At 52.4% G+C, this 17,057-nt stretch overlaps 1 protein-coding gene across 2 annotated transcripts; it reads left to right on the top strand.

Annotated features, from left to right (window-relative positions):
* Positions 1–9: 9 nt before the first annotated feature.
* Dcst1 (DC-STAMP domain containing 1) lies at positions 10–16,899 on the top strand. 2 transcript variants are annotated; one of them, XM_048455404.3, is made up of 16 exons: positions 10–231; positions 782–907; positions 998–1,072; positions 7,606–7,734; positions 8,072–8,211; positions 8,868–9,072; positions 9,167–9,310; positions 10,102–10,223; positions 10,532–10,689; positions 12,542–12,641; positions 12,953–13,048; positions 13,177–13,303; positions 13,439–13,558; positions 13,876–14,018; positions 14,166–14,279; positions 14,545–14,616. In XM_048455404.3, the coding sequence occupies exons 1-16, from the start codon at positions 63–65 to the stop codon at positions 14,560–14,562; spliced, it is 1,986 nt and encodes a 661-aa protein (XP_048311361.3). In that variant the 5' UTR covers positions 10–62; the 3' UTR covers positions 14,563–14,616. The 2 variants fall into 2 exon arrangements, with proteins under 2 accessions (XP_048311361.3, XP_048311353.3); XM_048455396.3 differs by lacking the exon at positions 14,545–14,616 and adding an exon at positions 16,602–16,899 and having other exon boundaries at positions 35–231.
* The last annotated feature ends 158 nt before the right edge of the window (positions 16,900–17,057 follow it).

A 17,057-nucleotide genomic window follows, 5' to 3' on the forward strand; every position in this document is an offset into this window, starting at 1 on the left:
TACCCAGTTCTGAGCGCTCACAGAGCTGGGGAGTTGAAGGACATAGACCGTGGTCATGGTCTATGAGGGACACAAAGGACACAGGCAGTGCTTCCCTTTTCTCATCAGAATTTCACAGCCTAGAAATCTCGGAAGAGACTTCTCGGGTGAAAAGGGTTCCCAAGAATAGACTGATGGACAAGACACAGGATCAAAAGGGAGCAGGAAGACAACAGAAACTGCCCCACACTAGTGAGACTCCTGCCCCTACCCAGTACCCCTCAGACTTCTCTTGTTCTCGCCTCCATTTGGGGGTCCTCCATCATCGATCCCTCATGTCCTCCACAGCCCGGTCCCTTCTCTTCCTCTCCACTCCCTCCTTACTCTTCAGGGTCCCTCATCTCTTCTAGCGCACTCGGGAGGCAGAGACAGGTGGATCTCTGTGAGTTTGAGGCTAGCCTGGTCTATAGAGCAAGCTCTAGGACAGCCAGAGCTACGCAGAGAAACCTTGTCTTGAAAAGCACCCCACTCCAAAAAAAATCTCAAACCTTGGGGCTGGAGAAATAGTTCAGTGGTTAAGAGCACTTAGTTCTCTCCGAGGACCTGAATTTAACACCCACATCAGGCAGCTTGCAGTGGCTTCTAACTGTAGCTCCAGGGGATCCACCACCCTCTGATCACCTGCATACATATGGCACACATAAACTCAGGCAGGTGCACACATACTCATAAATAAAGTGTTTCTAGCCTTAATGAACCTCCAAGCCAGAAGAGGCTACGGGCTGAACTGTCCCCTTTCCAGCCATGCAGAGGCTCCTGCGCTGGGGTCTTCCAGTTCCCTGGAGCCGATTCCTATGGCGTCAGCCAGGGGAGTTCCCTGCCACTGCTTTCCTGCTAGGAGCAGGAACTGGTGGGCTACTGGCCATAGGTAAGTGTGGGAGCAGAAAGGCAGGGCAGGGGCAGGGCAGGGGCAGGGTCGGGGCTACCAGTTTACGCCTGGCTTCGCCCTCTTCCTTAGGTCTCTTTCAGCTCCTGGTGAACCCCATGAACATCTATGAGGAGCAGAAGATGGTGGCGTTGTATGGCCTGGCAAGTTAGTAGTGGATGAAGGCTGGGCATTGGGGCCTGGAGGGACGTAGAACTTGCTCCTTGTGTGCCCAAAGTCCATGACTTTAGCTTCCTTTTACACTTTGGAAAAGAGAGAAGGGAGGCTCCGAGGAGAGAGGGTCCCAAAGTGAGAAGACCCAGCCCCTGCCTTCATTAATCTTTGAAAGTCTCACTACCCACACATCATAGGCCAAACCTACACCTTATAACCTGCTCTATTGACCAATCAGGCACACTGCCAACTCATCTAAAGAACCCTCCCTCCCTCCCTTTCTTTCTTCCTTTCTTCCTTCATGAGGATTCAGAAGTAACAAAGTTGACAAGCACCACCCTTTTTGGAGTTTACAAAGAAAAGAAAGTCAGGCATTGCTGGGTGTGGTGGCTCAAATCTACAATCCCAAAATTCATAAGCTAAGGCAGGAGGGTTGCCTTAATTCAAGATCAGCCTGGCATACACAGTCTGGATTGCCGATTAACGTCCCTCCTCAAAAAACAGAAACAAAGAAAAACAAACAAACAAACAAACAAGCAAAAAAAAAAAAAAAAACAGACACGAACCAACCTGTGTTAAAGTGTGACAGTAAAGTAAGGGGGCACAGCCACAGCAGGCTAGGGAGCAGGAAGGAAGGGGCTGGGCACGACCCTAACCCTGTCAGGGACGACTTCTAGGGTGACATTTGCTTTATGAGGTGCTGGGCCACAGGAAAGGGACGGCTGAGAAGGGCTATGTGACAGTAGCTTAGTCTTAGAGACAGTTTGTCCTCCCAAGGAAAAGCTACATGAAGAAGAGCGTGGTGGCTTCCGCCTGGAGTTCCAGGACAGCTTGGGTTTGGTCTCGAAAAAAACAGACAAAGGAAAAAGACTCAAACGGGATGAAAAGAGAAAAAGTTTCAGAGCTTGAGAAATCTAACAGCTCCAGATGTTAGCTCGGAGATGTACTTAGAATCCCAGCACTCGGAAGGCTTGAGACAGGAGGATTGTGTATTTGAGGCCAGCCTGGACTATGTATTAAGACTTTTCTCTCACAGGACTGGAGCGATGGTTAAGAGCATTTGATGCTCTTCCAGAGGACCTGGGTTCGATACCCAGCACTCATGTGGCGGTTCACGACCACCTGAAACTCAACTTCCAGGGTGTCTGACATGCTCTTCCAACCTCCAAAGGCACTAGGCACACACACGGTGTACATGTACATACATATGTGCAAGTAAACATTCATATGCTTTTTTTTTTTTTCTGAGACAGGGTTTCTCTGTGTAGCTCTTAGCTGTCCTGGAATCTGCTCTGTAGACCAGGTTGGCCTTGAACTTGGGTCCACTTGCCTTTCCTCCTGAGTGCTGGGACTGAAGGCATAGACCGCTACCACTGGTACCTTTTTTTTTTTAATTGTCTTTTTTTGTTTTTTTGAGACAAGGTTTCTCTGTAGCTTTGGAACCTGTCCTGGAACTCACTCTTGTAGACCAGGCTGGCCTCGAACTCACAGAGATCCATCTGCCTCCCGAGTGCTGGGATTAAAGGCGTGCACCACCACCACCCGGCCACTTAAAGAATTTTTTTTTTAAAAAAGATTTTACTTCAAACAAAACAAGACACCAGCCGAAGTCCTTCGGGCTTTTCACAGTTTTTGGCTAGAGGTTTCATCTTTTTGATTTTTCCTGAGATAGAATTTCCTGTAAAGCCTTGGCTGTCCTGGACTGCAGAAATTATAGACCCACAGTCTCCCAGGTGCTGGGATTAAAGCCTTCTGCCACCACTGCCTGGCTGCCTAGAGCTTTTTCTGTTACCAAATCCCCGCCATAACTCCAGGCATAACATGTCCGTGCAGTAACCACAAACGCTAGCGAGGGAACATCTCTTTCTCCTGCCCCGGGTTCAGGAACCAGGAAAGTTTGCTGGCAGGCTTTTCACAGCTCTGGTCAGTCCCGCAATCGATGCCCTTCTCTGTCCCAGCCAGGGCAATGGAATGAATGCCACTCGCTTACTGAACATATAAACTAGTCTTTGACCATAAGGTCAAGACCACAGCAAACTTTTTCTTTCTGACCACCGTATTCACGTATGTTCTATAGATAACCACTGTATTCTCATATGTTCTATAGATGAACACCATATTCACATGTGTTCTATAGATGAACACCGTATTCATGTATGTTTTATAGCTGACCACCATATTCACGAGTGTTCTATAAATGACCACCATATTCATGTGTGTTCTATAGATGAACACCATATTCACGTATTCTATAGATGACCGCCATATTCACGTATGTCTATAGATGACCGTCGTATTCACGTATGTCTATAGATGACCGCTGTATTCACGTATGTTCTATAGATGACCACAGTATTCACATGTGTTCTATAGATGACCACTGTATTCACGTATGCCTATAGATGACCACTGTATTCACATATGTCTATAGATGACCACAGTATTCACATGTGTTCTATAGATGACCACCGTATTCACATGTGTTCTATAGATGACCACCGTATTCACGTATGTCTATAGGTGACCACCGTATTCATGTATGTTCTATAGATGACCACTGTATTTACGTATGTCTATAGATGACCACAGTATTCACATATGTTCTATAGATGACCACCGTATTCGTATGTCTATAGATGACCTTTCACTCAGACAGGTAGGAAGCCTGGCATGGCAACTAGATAGGGCTTCTCTTTTGAGGGGTCAAGGGTCCTGTCTACTCCACATCTGGTTTCAGGTCCCATGTTTCTTGAATGTTACCTCTCCTTGCCAATCCACCCCACCCCACCTCAGTCTGCCGTTAGCCCTAGGTCGGTCCTGCAGTGAGAAAGGGGCTCTGCTTCTCTTCCACTTGCTTTCCCCATCCTTCCCTCACCATTGCCTCATTTTAAAGCATCCTCTGACCGTCTCATATATGCATATAGTGAATTTAGTCATTTGAGCCCCCTTGCTTCCCCCCTCTTGCTGGAACCTTTCCTCCCCATAAGCCCCCTCCTCCTTCTTTCATGGCTTCATTTTGTATGTGACCTACTGTGTTTAATTGGGATTACATGGGTAGGGAGCTATTTACAGGAGCTGGGGCAACAACTTCTCAGTAGCTGCCACCATGCCTGGCCCCTGCCTCCAGCCACCACCCCACCCTGCACCCTCCTCCACCTAGAAAAGGCCTCAGGTAGCCCAGGCTAGGCTTGAACTCCTGATCTTTCTGTCCCCACTTCTCAAGGGCTGGAGTTACAGGTGTGTACCACCATACCTGGCCTCATTTTTGTTTTGTCTGGTATCAGAAAGGAGAGAGGAAGAATCAGGGGGAAAGGCACCAAATCTCTATTTCTTCCGACCGGGAGAGGGACACAGTCTTTAGTCAATAGTGCCCTCAGTGTGGCAGGCTCACTGGCAGGCTTTGGGGTTCCTCATGGTAAGACCTTTGACAGGTTCTTTCTGCTGGACTCAGATGGAGCCCCTCAGCGCCTGTGGGAAATAACAGACAGGCTTTTCCTTTGAGATGTGCATCCACCTCGCCCCCCAGCAGCTGCCTCTGGATGGAGAACTTCAGGCCTGCTACCCTCAGGAATTATATGTACCTTGTAGTTGCTCTGCCCCCTGCCTAGAGAGAGAAGTTCCACATTCCGGGATCTGCAGAGGGCACGGCCTGGAGCAGCCTGGCCAGTGGCTACAGTCCCACAGGAGTCCAGCCCACGAGCGATGAGGCAGGGTCCCGTCTGTGATTCCCTGGAGGGTCCTGACCTGCCTACACTAAATGCTGCTCTCCGCTTCCAGAACACTAACATTTCCAGTTTATTTTGTTGATTGACTGGTTGCTCTTGTAGCCCTGGCCGTCTAGAAACTAGCTGTGTAGGCCAGGGTGGCCTTGAACTCACAGAGATCTGCCTGACTCCCAAGAGTTCTGGTGTTAAAGGTACCACCACATCCAGCCCTTCCTTCTCTCTCTCTCTCTCTCTCTCTCTCTCTCTCTCTCTCTCTCTCTCTTATTTTCTTTCTCTTTACTTTTACTTTACTTTTTGGACAAGGTTGCATATATCCCAGACTGGCCTCAAACTGGATTTGTAGCTAAGAATAGCCTTGAACCTCTGATTCTTTTGCATCCACCTCTGAACGTTAGGCGTAGCTTACAGGCATATACCACCCAGGGCAGCCTGCGTGCCAGGCAAGCGCTTTCTCAGCTGGGCTACACGCCCAGTCTTTTTCTTTCTTGAGGCAGAATCTCATGGGGTGACTGTGAGCATACTCTGTAGAGCAGGTAGGCCTTAAACTTTTCTGTTCTCCTGCTTCAGCCTCTTGAGTCGCTGGGGTCATAGGCACCAGATTCCAGTCTCTCCTTGTAGAATTACTTACCTCCTTAGTGTTGGTAAGTATAACAACCCAGCCCTGCTCTCTTCCTACAAACTGGTTGGGTAGAGGAGTGGAAGATTAGTTCCGCCTTTGTGTGAAGCTAAAGGAGCTACTGGGACATTGAGTAGTGATCTGTCAGCTACTGTCTCAGCTGAAGTCCTTGGCCAGAAGGCCAAGAACACAGAACAAGTCTCTTTCGCTACCCTGTAATGCACAGATTGGTTTAGGCAAACCCAGACTCAACCCCCAGGGGCCAGGGCAGAACCAGGCTATTGTCCTTGAACAAAATCCAAGTTGTCTCAGCAAATGAGAAGGCAGGAAGAGAAAAACGCTGGGCGGCATCCAGGGTCTGCCACAGACCTGTAGTCTAGGTGGAGCCGTGGGGAAGCAGTGACGCTGGTGGGCCCGAGGGCAGAGGGCACCTGAAGACCTGGGGAGAAATGGGCAGCCGCCAGGGGCCGTGGGCTTAAGGGATCCCTGCAGAAGGTGGAGGGGCTGATCTGGGGGTCTGCCGCACATGTGGAAGGTTTCGGGAGCTCTGCACAGGTGCAGAGAGACTGAAGGAGGGAAGGCTGCCACTGTTTACCTTTGATAAGATCAACTTGGCCACTGGAGTGGAAGGTAGTGAGAGCGGGTGTGGAGACAGACTGGAAAGTTTCAGTCCATAGGGCTGGAGAGATGGCTCAGCGGTTAAGAGATCGGCTGTTCCTCCAGAGGCCTGGGTACTATTCCCAACGCCCACACGGCAGCTCACAACTGTCTGTAACTCTAATTCCAGGGATCCAACACCCTCTCTGGCTTCCATGAGTTAGGCACACACATGGTGTACATACATGGTATGAAAAGCACTTCTACACATAAAATAGAAAAGAAAGGAAGTTCCAGGCCAGGAGCTAGGGGTAGAGCTCACTGGTAGAACACTCGCTTGGCATGTGCAGGGTTGCAGCAATAGGCTCTCGTCCCAGGAAGTGATGACGGGGACTGGGGGAGGGCCGTGGAAATGGTGGGAGTATAAGTATTTGGGGCTTGCTTTGGCCATCATTGGGCAAAGACTCCATCTACATGGAGATCTTCTTGTTCTCTGACGAGCTCATGCTGTTCCTTTGTCCTGGGCTGCCATCTGTGCCTCCTAACAACAGTTACTCATCTCCCAGGCCCAGCTGACACATCATCTCCTTTGTCCAGCCTTCCCAGCCCCACCCCTCCCTGCAGAAATCCCCACACCCTCCTTGGCTCCACAGCTCTCCCCATAAGCCCCTCCCTGGTGCACTGAGCACGTCTGTCCCGTGGTAGTCATTTGTTTACTTGTCTGTCTTTCTCTCTGGATTATGAGCTTCGCGGAGCTCACTGTCTCCTTGCTGAGACCACATGTGCCGCTGTGACTGCTGTAACCTACCCACCACACGATTAGGAGCTACTGCACAGGAAGGGTGGGGACGTGGGTGCTGTGGGCACCAGACTGGGACTGTCTGGGTGGGCTCGGGCTGTTCCTCTGACCACCTTGGGCATCAGTGCCCATTTCCTCAAAGTCTCCTTTGCCTGCTGTGCTCTCTCACTGCCTGACACAAATGCTTCTGCCTGAGCGTGGAAAGCAGGGACTCCTGACACACACATGCACACTCACAGGCACACACAAATGTGACCATGACTTTTGTGTCCCTAACCATCTCCCAGGGACTTTCCAGAGATAGATATATAGCTGTACTCTATAAATGGATGGTAGAGGGAGGAAGGGAGGGAGGAAGAATGGAAAGGAGGGAGGGAGGAAAGAAGAGAGGGAGGAAGGGAGGAAAGGAGGAAGAGAGGGAGGGAATAATGAAGGGAGGGAGGAAGGGTGGGAGGAAGGAAGGAAGGGAGGAAGGGAGGGAGGGAGGAAGGGCAGGAAAAGGAGGAAAGAAGGAAGGAAAGGAGGGAGGGAGGAAGGGAAGGAGGGAGGAAGGGAGGGAGGGAAGAAGGAAGGAAAGGAGGGAGGGAAGAAAGGAGGGAGGGAGGGAGGGAGGGAGGGAGGAACGAAGGGAGGCAGGGAGGGAGGAAGGAGGCCTGAAAAGTGCATCAGAGTGGGCGTAAATGGAGAAGAGGGCAGGACAGACCCAGGAGTGGGCTGGAGCAGGTGGAGGTCTGGTAAATGTGAGGTTGCTTCCTTCCTTCATCTCCCTGCCCTCTGGATTTCCCAATAGGCTTGGGGGCCATAGGCTGGGGCACCTCCCCCCATACTCGCTGTGCCAGTGTCCTGTTGATACCCAAGATGCTGGGCAAAGAAGGCAGACTCTTTGCCCTGGGATATGCTTTGGCTGCCATCTACAAAGGTGAGGAGTGGCTGTCCCACAGTGCCAGTTGGTGACACCAAAGCAGTGACCCAGGGCAGATCACCCAGTGGGGACCATGTTGAAAGAAGAAGAGCGTGGTGGTGGGGTGTTGCATCTTACTGTTCCAAGTTTCTGCATTTTTCTGAGAGTGCCTTCCCTAGTTTATGGGGCTGCAAAGACAAGGATTGAACGGATCTCTCACAGACTCGGGCTCATCAGTAACAGGCCTAGAAATGGTCGACGGGCTTGCAGGGGGTCTGCATGCAGAGGAAGTGCCAGGGTGGCTCTAAGAAGGGACTGCCTCTGCAGAGGTGACCCACTGGCTCTCTTCTGCTAGGGCCAGCAGCCAACCTGCAGAACAACCTGAATGAGGTGATAGCATCCCTGGGCTGCACCGTGGAGCTGCAGGTCAATAACACCCGAGCGGCCTGGCGCGTCTCTACAGCCCCACTGCGGGCAGTGTTCAAGGACCTGCTGGTCAGAATCCTGTAGTCTCTATCCCCAGGACTGATTGGGCTGATCTGGGAACATGATCTTGGATCTATGGTCTCCTGGTGGGGGTGCTCCAAGTGTATTTTGTAGTACTGTACCCAAACGTTGCAGATCCCTTCCTGATCTTGGGGCGCTAAAACCCAGGAGAACATCCTACCATTCAGACATACATACCTCCACATTTCCAGATACCTGCAGGGCAGGACTCTAGACAGGCAGCTGTATTAGAATGTAGGGAAAGTGGGGACATTGGCCTTTGAAGACCAGAGATCAGAGAGTGGGAAGTTCGGGGGCTAGCAGCTAGGAGGTTGGGAATGTTGGAGAGGAGAGGACTGGGTGAGGGGAGGCCCCAGGGGTCTGGGAGATTAGGACTGAAGGTTTAACGTTCAAAATTATGGGAATCACTGAACGTAAGGATGGAAACCAGGAGGCCCAAGGGAAAGCTGACAGTCCGGGAGGAAGGCAGAGCCACGGGGGGGTGGGGGGAGATGAGGCTCTGGGGAACTGGGGCGGGGGTTGTCTCAGACCTAGCTAGATCCCTGTGGCCCGAGGGAAGAGCCCGAGCGTGGCATTGCTAGAAGACACACTGGGAAGGCACAGGTTCGAAGCCTCCCCTGCTTCCTCCTGCTTTCTAATCCCAGGACAGCAGAGAGTCATTGAAAGCAGAGACGTGGAACATCTCTACCTCCTTTGAGGACCTGGATGCCCAGATGAGGAGTGAGATTGGTTACTCACCTGAGGATGCCACGGACACTCCAGGTGCAGAGAGTCGTGGGGTCCCCGGAGAGAGACACCGCCTATCCACACAGAAGATCTACGAGCTGAAGACCAAGTTGCGCTGCTCTTGTGAGGAGTGTTCCTGAGCAGGTGGGGTGGGCTTTGGAGCCAAGCTCCAGCCCAGGGCGTGGAAGCCCCAGACACCGCTGTCTCTTTGCCGCAGATGTGGTGAATCAGGCCATAATCAACTGCCATCGCTGGTTTGAGGACAAGCACAGACAGTGTGTGCAGCGTATCTGGGTGCCGCTCCTGAGCCACCTGCTCTGCCTGCCCATGAAGTTCAAGTTCTTCTGTAGCGTTGCCAAGGGTTAGTGGCAGGATGGTGAGGGATCCCCAGGCTAAAGGGGATGAATCCTTGGAGACCGAATAGGTATAAGGCCAGCGGGTTGGCAGGTGTAGAGGATGTGGACTCGTGGGTACATGAGCCCACTCCCCGCTGATTTCTCTGCAGTGGAGAGGAGTTTCAGCTAAGCTGTGAATTCTGTCTCTCCATTGGAAAGACTGATAGGATAATAGTTCTCATCCCTGTAAGGGCTTTCAAATTTAGTGGGCTACTGCATGCCAAGCGCTAACAGAAGTGGTACCTGGAGGAACTGCTCTAGAAATGCTGGGTCCATTATTAGTATTCAGTACGTTAAGGACAGATACAAAAATAAGAGTGAAGTGCTAGGCAGTTTATCCCAGCACTCGGGAGGCAGAGGCAGGAGGAGCTCAGTGAGTTCAAGGCCAGCCTGGTCTACAGAGCTAGTTCCAGAGTAGCCAGGGTACACAGAAAAAAACCCTGCCCCCAAAATCCAAAAACAACAACAAAGTAGCCAGGTGGTGGCGGCTCACGCCTGTAATCCCAGCACTTGGGAGGCAGAGGCAGGAGGAGCTCAGTGAGTTTAAGGCCAGCCTGGTCTACACAGGGAGCTCCAGGACAGCCAGGACTGTTACACAGAGAAACCCTGTCTTGAAAAAACAAAAGACAAAAAAAACAACAGCAAAAAGTGGAAGAAGGCATCAGGCCTTGTTGCTGGGGGTGGGGCTGAGGATCCAGGGCCAGTAGAGCCTGGACTCGGCCCAAAGAGGCCCTGACTCGGTGCCACTGTCCACCAGTGATGGAGATTTGGTGTCGCAAGCGCATCCCAGTGGAAGGCAACTTTGGGCAAACCTACGATTCGCTCAACCAGTCTATTCATGGTCTGTATGGAGAATTTTCAGCCAATATTGACATTAAGGTAGGAGGCAGAGGCGTGGGAGAGGGAGACAAGCAGAGAGGAGCAGAGGGGAGGAAGGAAGGAGTCAAGGAACAAGGCAGGAGGAAGGACAAGTGAGAGGCCCTGGGGAAGGTGTCCGAGTGTGGAAGAGGGGTAGAGTCATGCCAGCCTGGGGATGGCGTCAAACGGTGTCAACTAGTGTGGGTGTGGGGAAGCAAGACAGTCACAGAGGCTGGTGAGCAGGTGAGGTCCGGGGGGGGGGGGGATCGGGGGCTAAACAATGTGTCCCCGAGAGGCCGCGGCAGGCTGTGCGCCCATTTCCTTCCCAGGAGGAGAAGCAAGCTGCACTGCTGGGCCTCAGCACACCCTGGGAGCACGTGAGCGTTGAGGTGCGGGACTATGTCCGACAGCAGGAGGCCCACCTGCAGTGGACAGTGGGGCTGCTGCACGCGCTCCTATCCTGCACCTTCCTGCTGGTCTTCCACGCGTGAGCCGAGCCCCACCTGTTGCCCCTCCCTCCCCCTGATGGGAACCCCTGACCGGGAACCTGACTCTGATTTGCCTGTTTCTACAGTTCATGGGCTAACACTGGCTCCCTGCCTCCCCGCCTCACCACACACATTTAGCTTTGACTGCGGACTTTTTCCCCTTGCCCTTCATATTCCCCTTGGCTCTGACTTTGTGCCGTTTTTATCATCCAGTTTTGCTTTCATTCTCCCCTGCCTGCTGTGTTGGCAGCTCCTTTCCTTCCATTTAGAACAAAGTCCTCAACCCGACCCAGCCCAGTGTCTACCTGGGGCTTCCCTGGCCCTCCCTTTGCTCAAGTTCCCCCACTGACTTCAGGACCTTCTTCTCTTCTTCACCTTCAAATGTCTGGGCTGGGCAGGAGCTAGGCGATGCAGTCGTAGGGACCCTTGCTGTCTGTCCCTGTTCTTCAGGCTAGAGTGGCCCCCAGTGAATGATTATATGCCCTGTGGAAGGACAAAGGTGAACAAGCTGTATGCTACCCTGGAGACATTGCCGCTCTAGTTGAAGTGGTGGCAAAGACACCCACAAGACACAGATGGCTCAAGGGCCATACTATAGACTGGCTGTGGGGCCAGGCGTGCGAGCTAAGGAGGCACCATGGGGTGGTCATCTCTGGGATCCAGAGGCTGCAGGTGGGGTAGATGTGTGGTCAAGGGAAGGTAGGGCAGTGTCTTCACCAAGGACCTGGACATGTGCACAGCTCATGGGGCAGTGGCTGGGGTGGAACTGAGCTAAGGGCAGCGTGGCTAGGAGAGCCTGGAAAGCCCTACAGGAAGGCCCTGATCGGGGTGGGGATGGGAAGGGTAGAGGGTGGACAGTACGGGGCCAGAGGCCAGGCTAGGTCAGAGGTTAGGGAGCCTGGAGAGTGAGGCGGGGCAGGAAGATGGCCGAAAATGGAAGGAAGTGGAAAGGTACATCAGTTCTCAAAGCCAAGCCTGGGGAGGGAAGGGGGGAAGCATAGAGTCTAGAGTCACTGCCAGGCTTTCAACCTTGATGAGATCACTCAAACAGGACAGCTGGGGGAAGGGTTGTCCCCAGCCTAGGAAATCCAATCTTGCAGTGGTAGGTCTCTCCACAAGGGGGCGCCCCAGTCTATCTTTGTATTTCTTTGAAACACCTCAGTGGCATTGTTCTTTAAAGTGGGATTTATGTTTCATATTTTACAGTTTAATGTATTTCGGCAACTTAACATGTTCACAATTAGAATTTTTCCTTAGTAAACAAGCATTATATATGACTTTGCGAGTTAGACAGAGAACACCTACTTATGCACGTTTGCACACACACCCACAGTTCAAGGTAAGTCAGGAAGGGCAGGGATATGCTGGAAAGACAGGAGCTGTCTGGATAGGAGTTCTGTGTGCGGCAGGCAAGCTGGAAAAGGAGGTAGCGCACGCCTTTAATGCCATCACCCAGGAGGCCGAGGCAGGCAGATCTCTATGAATTTGAGGCCAGTCAAGGCTACATTGTGAGACCTTGTCTCAAAAATAATAAATAAATAAAAGTGAATACGGGAGGCATCACACAGAGTGATTCTTGCAATCTGGAGGGCTTTCTGCCTCTGTGCATCTACTTCTTTCATCCTTCAAGATAAACATCTGCCCCTAACCCGCAGAGTACACATACCCTCTGTTGGGTCTCAGCGATCACATAGATGGACAGTCTACTGCACAGCCAGAAGGCAGGGTGCAGCTTCCTTCACACCAGCTCACTGGCCCTGGCTTTAGACACAGGCGACACCAGTTGATCTGTCGTTGAGTGTTGATGGGAGACGAGGCAGGAGGTGGACACACCCATCTGTCCTTTCATAGGTCCTTCTCCTACATGGATAGTTACAACTGGGACATCCGCTTTGACAACATCTACATCACCACCTACTTCCATCAGATTGATGAGCGCAGGAAGAAGCTGGTGAGGAAACTCAGCCCTGCTGGGGGATGCCTTACTGTGCCCCGTGTGGACATACCTCAGGAGAGTGAAGGTCCCTAAGGTTTTTACCTATAGAGACATTTTTACAAAATGTGTATGTGCCTGCTTGTCTGTATGTGTGCCATATGCATGCATGTAGTGCCTTCAGGGACCAGCAGTGGGTTCTGGAATTACAGGCAGTTGTGAGCCACCTGATGTGGGTGCTGGCAACTGAACCTAAACTCTGAAAGGCAGTAAGTGCTCTTAACAGCTGAGCCACCCTTTCAGTCCGCCCCCCCCCCTATTTTTTTTAGGGCAAACAGAGTCTGTTGCCACTCCGAAAGGCAGAGAAGAGATCCGTTATCTTCCCTTTCAAGCCCTCTATCCAGGCCTCAGAAATGCGAAATGTGGTGAGCTGGGTCAGGAGCAGGTTGGGGATGGGTGGCGACTCGTAGGTGGGACTCTGAGGGCGAAGGGCAAAGGGCAGAGGACACTCTAAGCCAGGGGCCCCAACCCTACCTACCTGGGCTCCCCACAGGCAAGGGAGCTCCTGGAGACATTGCCTATAGTGCTCCTGCTGCTGGTGCTGTGTGGGCTCGACTGGGCGCTCTACTCCATCTTTGATGCCATCCGCCGGCATTCCTTCCTGCAGTACTCCTTCCGCAGTGAGCCTGGGTCCGGCCAGGGCCCAAGTGACAGCCCCTCCTTCAAAGCATGTCTCCTCTACCTCTTCGTTCTCTCCTCCTCCCAAGTTCAACCCTAGTCTTACCCGAAACCCTCTTTCTCTCCACTCTGACCAGGCAGTCACAGACTGGAGGTGAAGGTTGAGGGAGACTCTATGCTGGCCAGGCTTCTACGAAGAACCATTGGCGCTCTGAACACCTCCTCGGATACAGGAGTAGTGGAATCCAACAACATGCGTAAGGGATGCGGAAGGCTGGGATCTGTGGCATCCTGGGCAGGATGCAAGCAGAAGGCAACAGGGTGGGGCTGAAGACAGCTTTGAAAGCGGGAAGAACTTTGGTATCCTCGAACTGGAAAAGCTCAATCAGCCTTTGGAGGGGTGTCGTTGTGGGGGGGGCAGATAATAGGAGCTATGTAAGATGGAGAAGACGCAAGGGGAAATTAAACTGGAAGCCCATCCTGTACCTCCTAATGGAGTAGGAGATCAACCCAGTGCTGCCCTGTCCCTCAGCTGGCCCTGGTCAGACTGCTGACAGCCTGTCTCCTCCCCCAGCCTGTCTGCCTCAACCCGTGGGCATGGATGCCAGGGCCTACTGGAGAGCTTCGCTGCCAACCGTTCTCCTTGTGTGTCTCTGCCTAGTCCAAGCTTTTGGCTACAGGCTCCGGAGAGTCATTGCAGCCTTCTACTTCCCCAAGGTGAACTCTCAGACAACTCTACTCCTCAACACATGTACGCGTGTGCTCAGACACACACGCACACGCACACACACACACCGGCCCTTGTGTCCCTCCCTGTGTTGGCACTCTCGCTGAGTTCCTCTTACTCCCTGCCCAACCCTTCAGCGAGAGAAGAAGCGGGTTCTCTTCCTCTACAATGAGTTACTCAGGAAGAGAGCAGCTTTCACTAAACTGAGGAGGGCCGCCATTGTCCGTCGGGCACATCAGCAGAGGGCTCCCGTAAGTACAGTCCCGGACAAGCCTACCAGCTCTCAGCTGGATCTGAACTCTCAGAGAAGGGGCACCCTTTTCAGTACACTCAGCACCCTCAGTTGTCCCAGGCTCACTGGAGCTGGGTGGGTCTGGCAGGATGTGGGTTCCAACTTCTTGTGGAGGTCAGGGCTGTGTCTGTCTATGAACTTCAGTATTCAGCACAGTCTGAGACCAGAGGTGGCCCTTTAGGAGGGGCAGAAAGGGGAAGTCAGATCTGATGGTCTGTTTGTAGGAAAGCAAGCAACACTGATCAGAAAGAAGCCGCTGACAAGCCCAAGGTGGTTCCGGAAAAGAGAAAGGCGCGGGGGGGGGGGAGGGCGGGGGGAGCGGGTACAGGACAGCTTCATGAAGGAACGTGTGATCTCTGGAGGACAGAGTCAGAACTGGGTCTGAATCCACACTTCTGAAAGCTGTAGGAGCCTGTGGTCCTCGTTGTGTCTATTCTTCCTTGGAACAGTAGGGTATGTGGACAGGATGTGAGGCCATTCCTCAGTTGTAAGAAGGGTAACTGGGTGGCAAAGACGCTTTGGTTAACTCCAGCTCCATCTCTGCCATTCCTTGACTGAGCCCCTACTCAAATGCTGGCCTTGCGCTCTCTTTTCTGTAAGATGGTGGAAATTACATCATGGTTCAGTTGTTACAATGAGTGCTTTACTTCCTTGACTCCTGTAGGAGAATAACATTCTATATGTGTGTGTTAGTTGCTACTGTGTGTCACTATATGCCTGGAGCAAACAACTCTTTCTCCATCACTTCTCTTCCCAGAGGAGAGAGGGTAACAGTAACGGTAAGCACTGGGGCAGTGGTGGCGAACACCTTAATCCCACCCAGCTCTCGAGGCAGAAGCAGGCGGATCTCGGAGTTCAAAACCAACCTGGTCTGCAGAGCAAGCTCCTAAACAGCAAGAGATACACATAGAAACCCTGTCTTGAAAAACAAAATAACAGTAAATGATTACAAACACACACACACACACACACACACACACGGAGGGGGATTGGGGATGGAACAGAATGCATGAGCTCTACCACCGAGCTACACTCCAGTCCATACATTGTTTTGTTTAGTTCAGTTGTTCACTTTTAACAGGCGTTACCATTATGAGCAGAACAGTGGGGCTGGTAAGACAGTTAAGTGGCTAAGGTGACCTGCCACCTAGCCTGATGACTTGAGTTCAAGCCCACCCACATGGTAGAAGGAAATAACTTCCACAAGTTTTCCTCTGACTGCCACACATGCCCTGTGGCACACATAAATATGGCATCAACAGGCTGGGATCCCTTGGCCTTGGTCCTGAAGAAAACTGAACCAGAACGGCTATGAAGTAAGAGGGATATGTATTCTAAGCTAAAGGAACAGGATGTGAAAGAAAAAAAAAACCCTCAGAGACCAAAGAGAATGCCAAGACCAAAGGCTAAGCTAAGGAAGAAGCTTAGACCAGGGAGGCAGAGCAAGGCTACAAAGAAATAGATCTGAGTGCTCCGAAGGCCAAGCCCAGAGCTGTTTTTATCTGGTGGGCAGTGGGGCCCTGGGATTTCTTAAGCAATGGCCAGTGAAGGGTTCCCTGCAATTGTATGAAGCCGGTATTTGGAAAGTGGGATACTGAGTCTAATGACAGCAGAATTTGTAATTTGGTTCCTGCCAGGTTTGACTGAGATCTGACTCACGAAAGTTACACCATTTTTCTAAGGATTTTTTTAGATTTAAAAAATTTTCATTTACTTATTGCAAACGGGTGTTTTGCTTACGTATATGTCCCTGTGCACCTTGTGAGTGGCTGGTGCCCAAGGAGACCAACACGGAGTTCATCAGCCCGTGAACTCCGGAGTTCAACCAGCCCGTGTTGGTTTTGAACTCATCAGATCCCCTGGAACTAGAGTTACAGACAGTTGGTGCTCGGACTCAAACCTGCACCCTCTGGAAGAGCGGCCAGGGTTTTGAACCACTGAGGCATCTGTCCAGTCCTCCTGTAAGCTCCATCTGCCCTGCTCCCGCCTAAGCCTCGCTGAAAGGATCAAATCAAGCCGCTCTGCAGGTGCACATAATAGCTGTTGCAGGTTATCCTCGGGAGAGAGGTTCTGCATTCCATCATGGAGGAAAGGCGGCTCTGTAAGACTCACCTCCATAGCACTCTCGCCCTCCAGGGCTCTTCTGGTCCACCCCAGCTGCCTTCAACAAACCAGTCAGGCCTTGCTTGGGACTTGAGAGTTTAAGAGCTGCCCAGTGGTCCTGACAACCTTTTCCGCTCAGCCCACCTGGCATTAACCAACCCACCTCGCCTCCCAACAGCGCCACCACCTGGTGGACACCCTGTACCGCCGGAGCCCTCTCCTGCGCCGCCTGACGCGTCGGCGCTGCGTAGTGTGCCAGGCACCGGAGACGCCCGAGTCCTACGTGTGCCCCACGCCGGACTGTCAGGCCGTGTACTGCCGGTCGTGTTGGGACGACATGCGACAGCGGTGCCCGGTGTGTACACCCCTCGAGGAGCTCTCTTCCTCCGCCTACAGCGACAGCAACGACGACACCGTCTACGGCGAGTGAAGGGATGCTGCCCGCCTCCTTGCTTAATAAAGTGTGATGCACGCTCCTGCGACTGGCGCTTCGCGGGGATCGGGGACTGGGGACGCTGGAAGTGCCGGCCCGCACGACCCTCACCAAGCCAGGCCACAGACCCGAGGCCTGACCGCAGCGAACAGCGGGGGAAGGCGCGCGCCCCGCCGCGTCCACACCGACCCCGGGAGCCGC

This window comes from Myodes glareolus, chromosome 17 (assembly GCF_982192425.1).
Source record: "Myodes glareolus chromosome 17, mMyoGla1.1, whole genome shotgun sequence".
NCBI classification, from domain to species: Eukaryota; Metazoa; Chordata; class Mammalia; order Rodentia; family Cricetidae; genus Myodes; species Myodes glareolus.

Bases quoted from the DNA above. Each gene is read 5' to 3' on its own strand.
- Dcst1 (XM_048455396.3), top strand. From the start codon at position 63: ATGAGGGACACAAAGGACACAGGCAGTGCTTCCCTTTTCTCATCAGAA. The intron at 232-781 runs GTGAGACTCCTG...TCCCCTTTCCAG, and splicing joins ACAGAAACTGCCCCACACTA to CCATGCAGAGGCTCCTGCGC. The intron at 13,304-13,438 runs GTGAGCCTGGGT...CACTCTGACCAG, and splicing joins CCTGCAGTACTCCTTCCGCA to GCAGTCACAGACTGGAGGTG.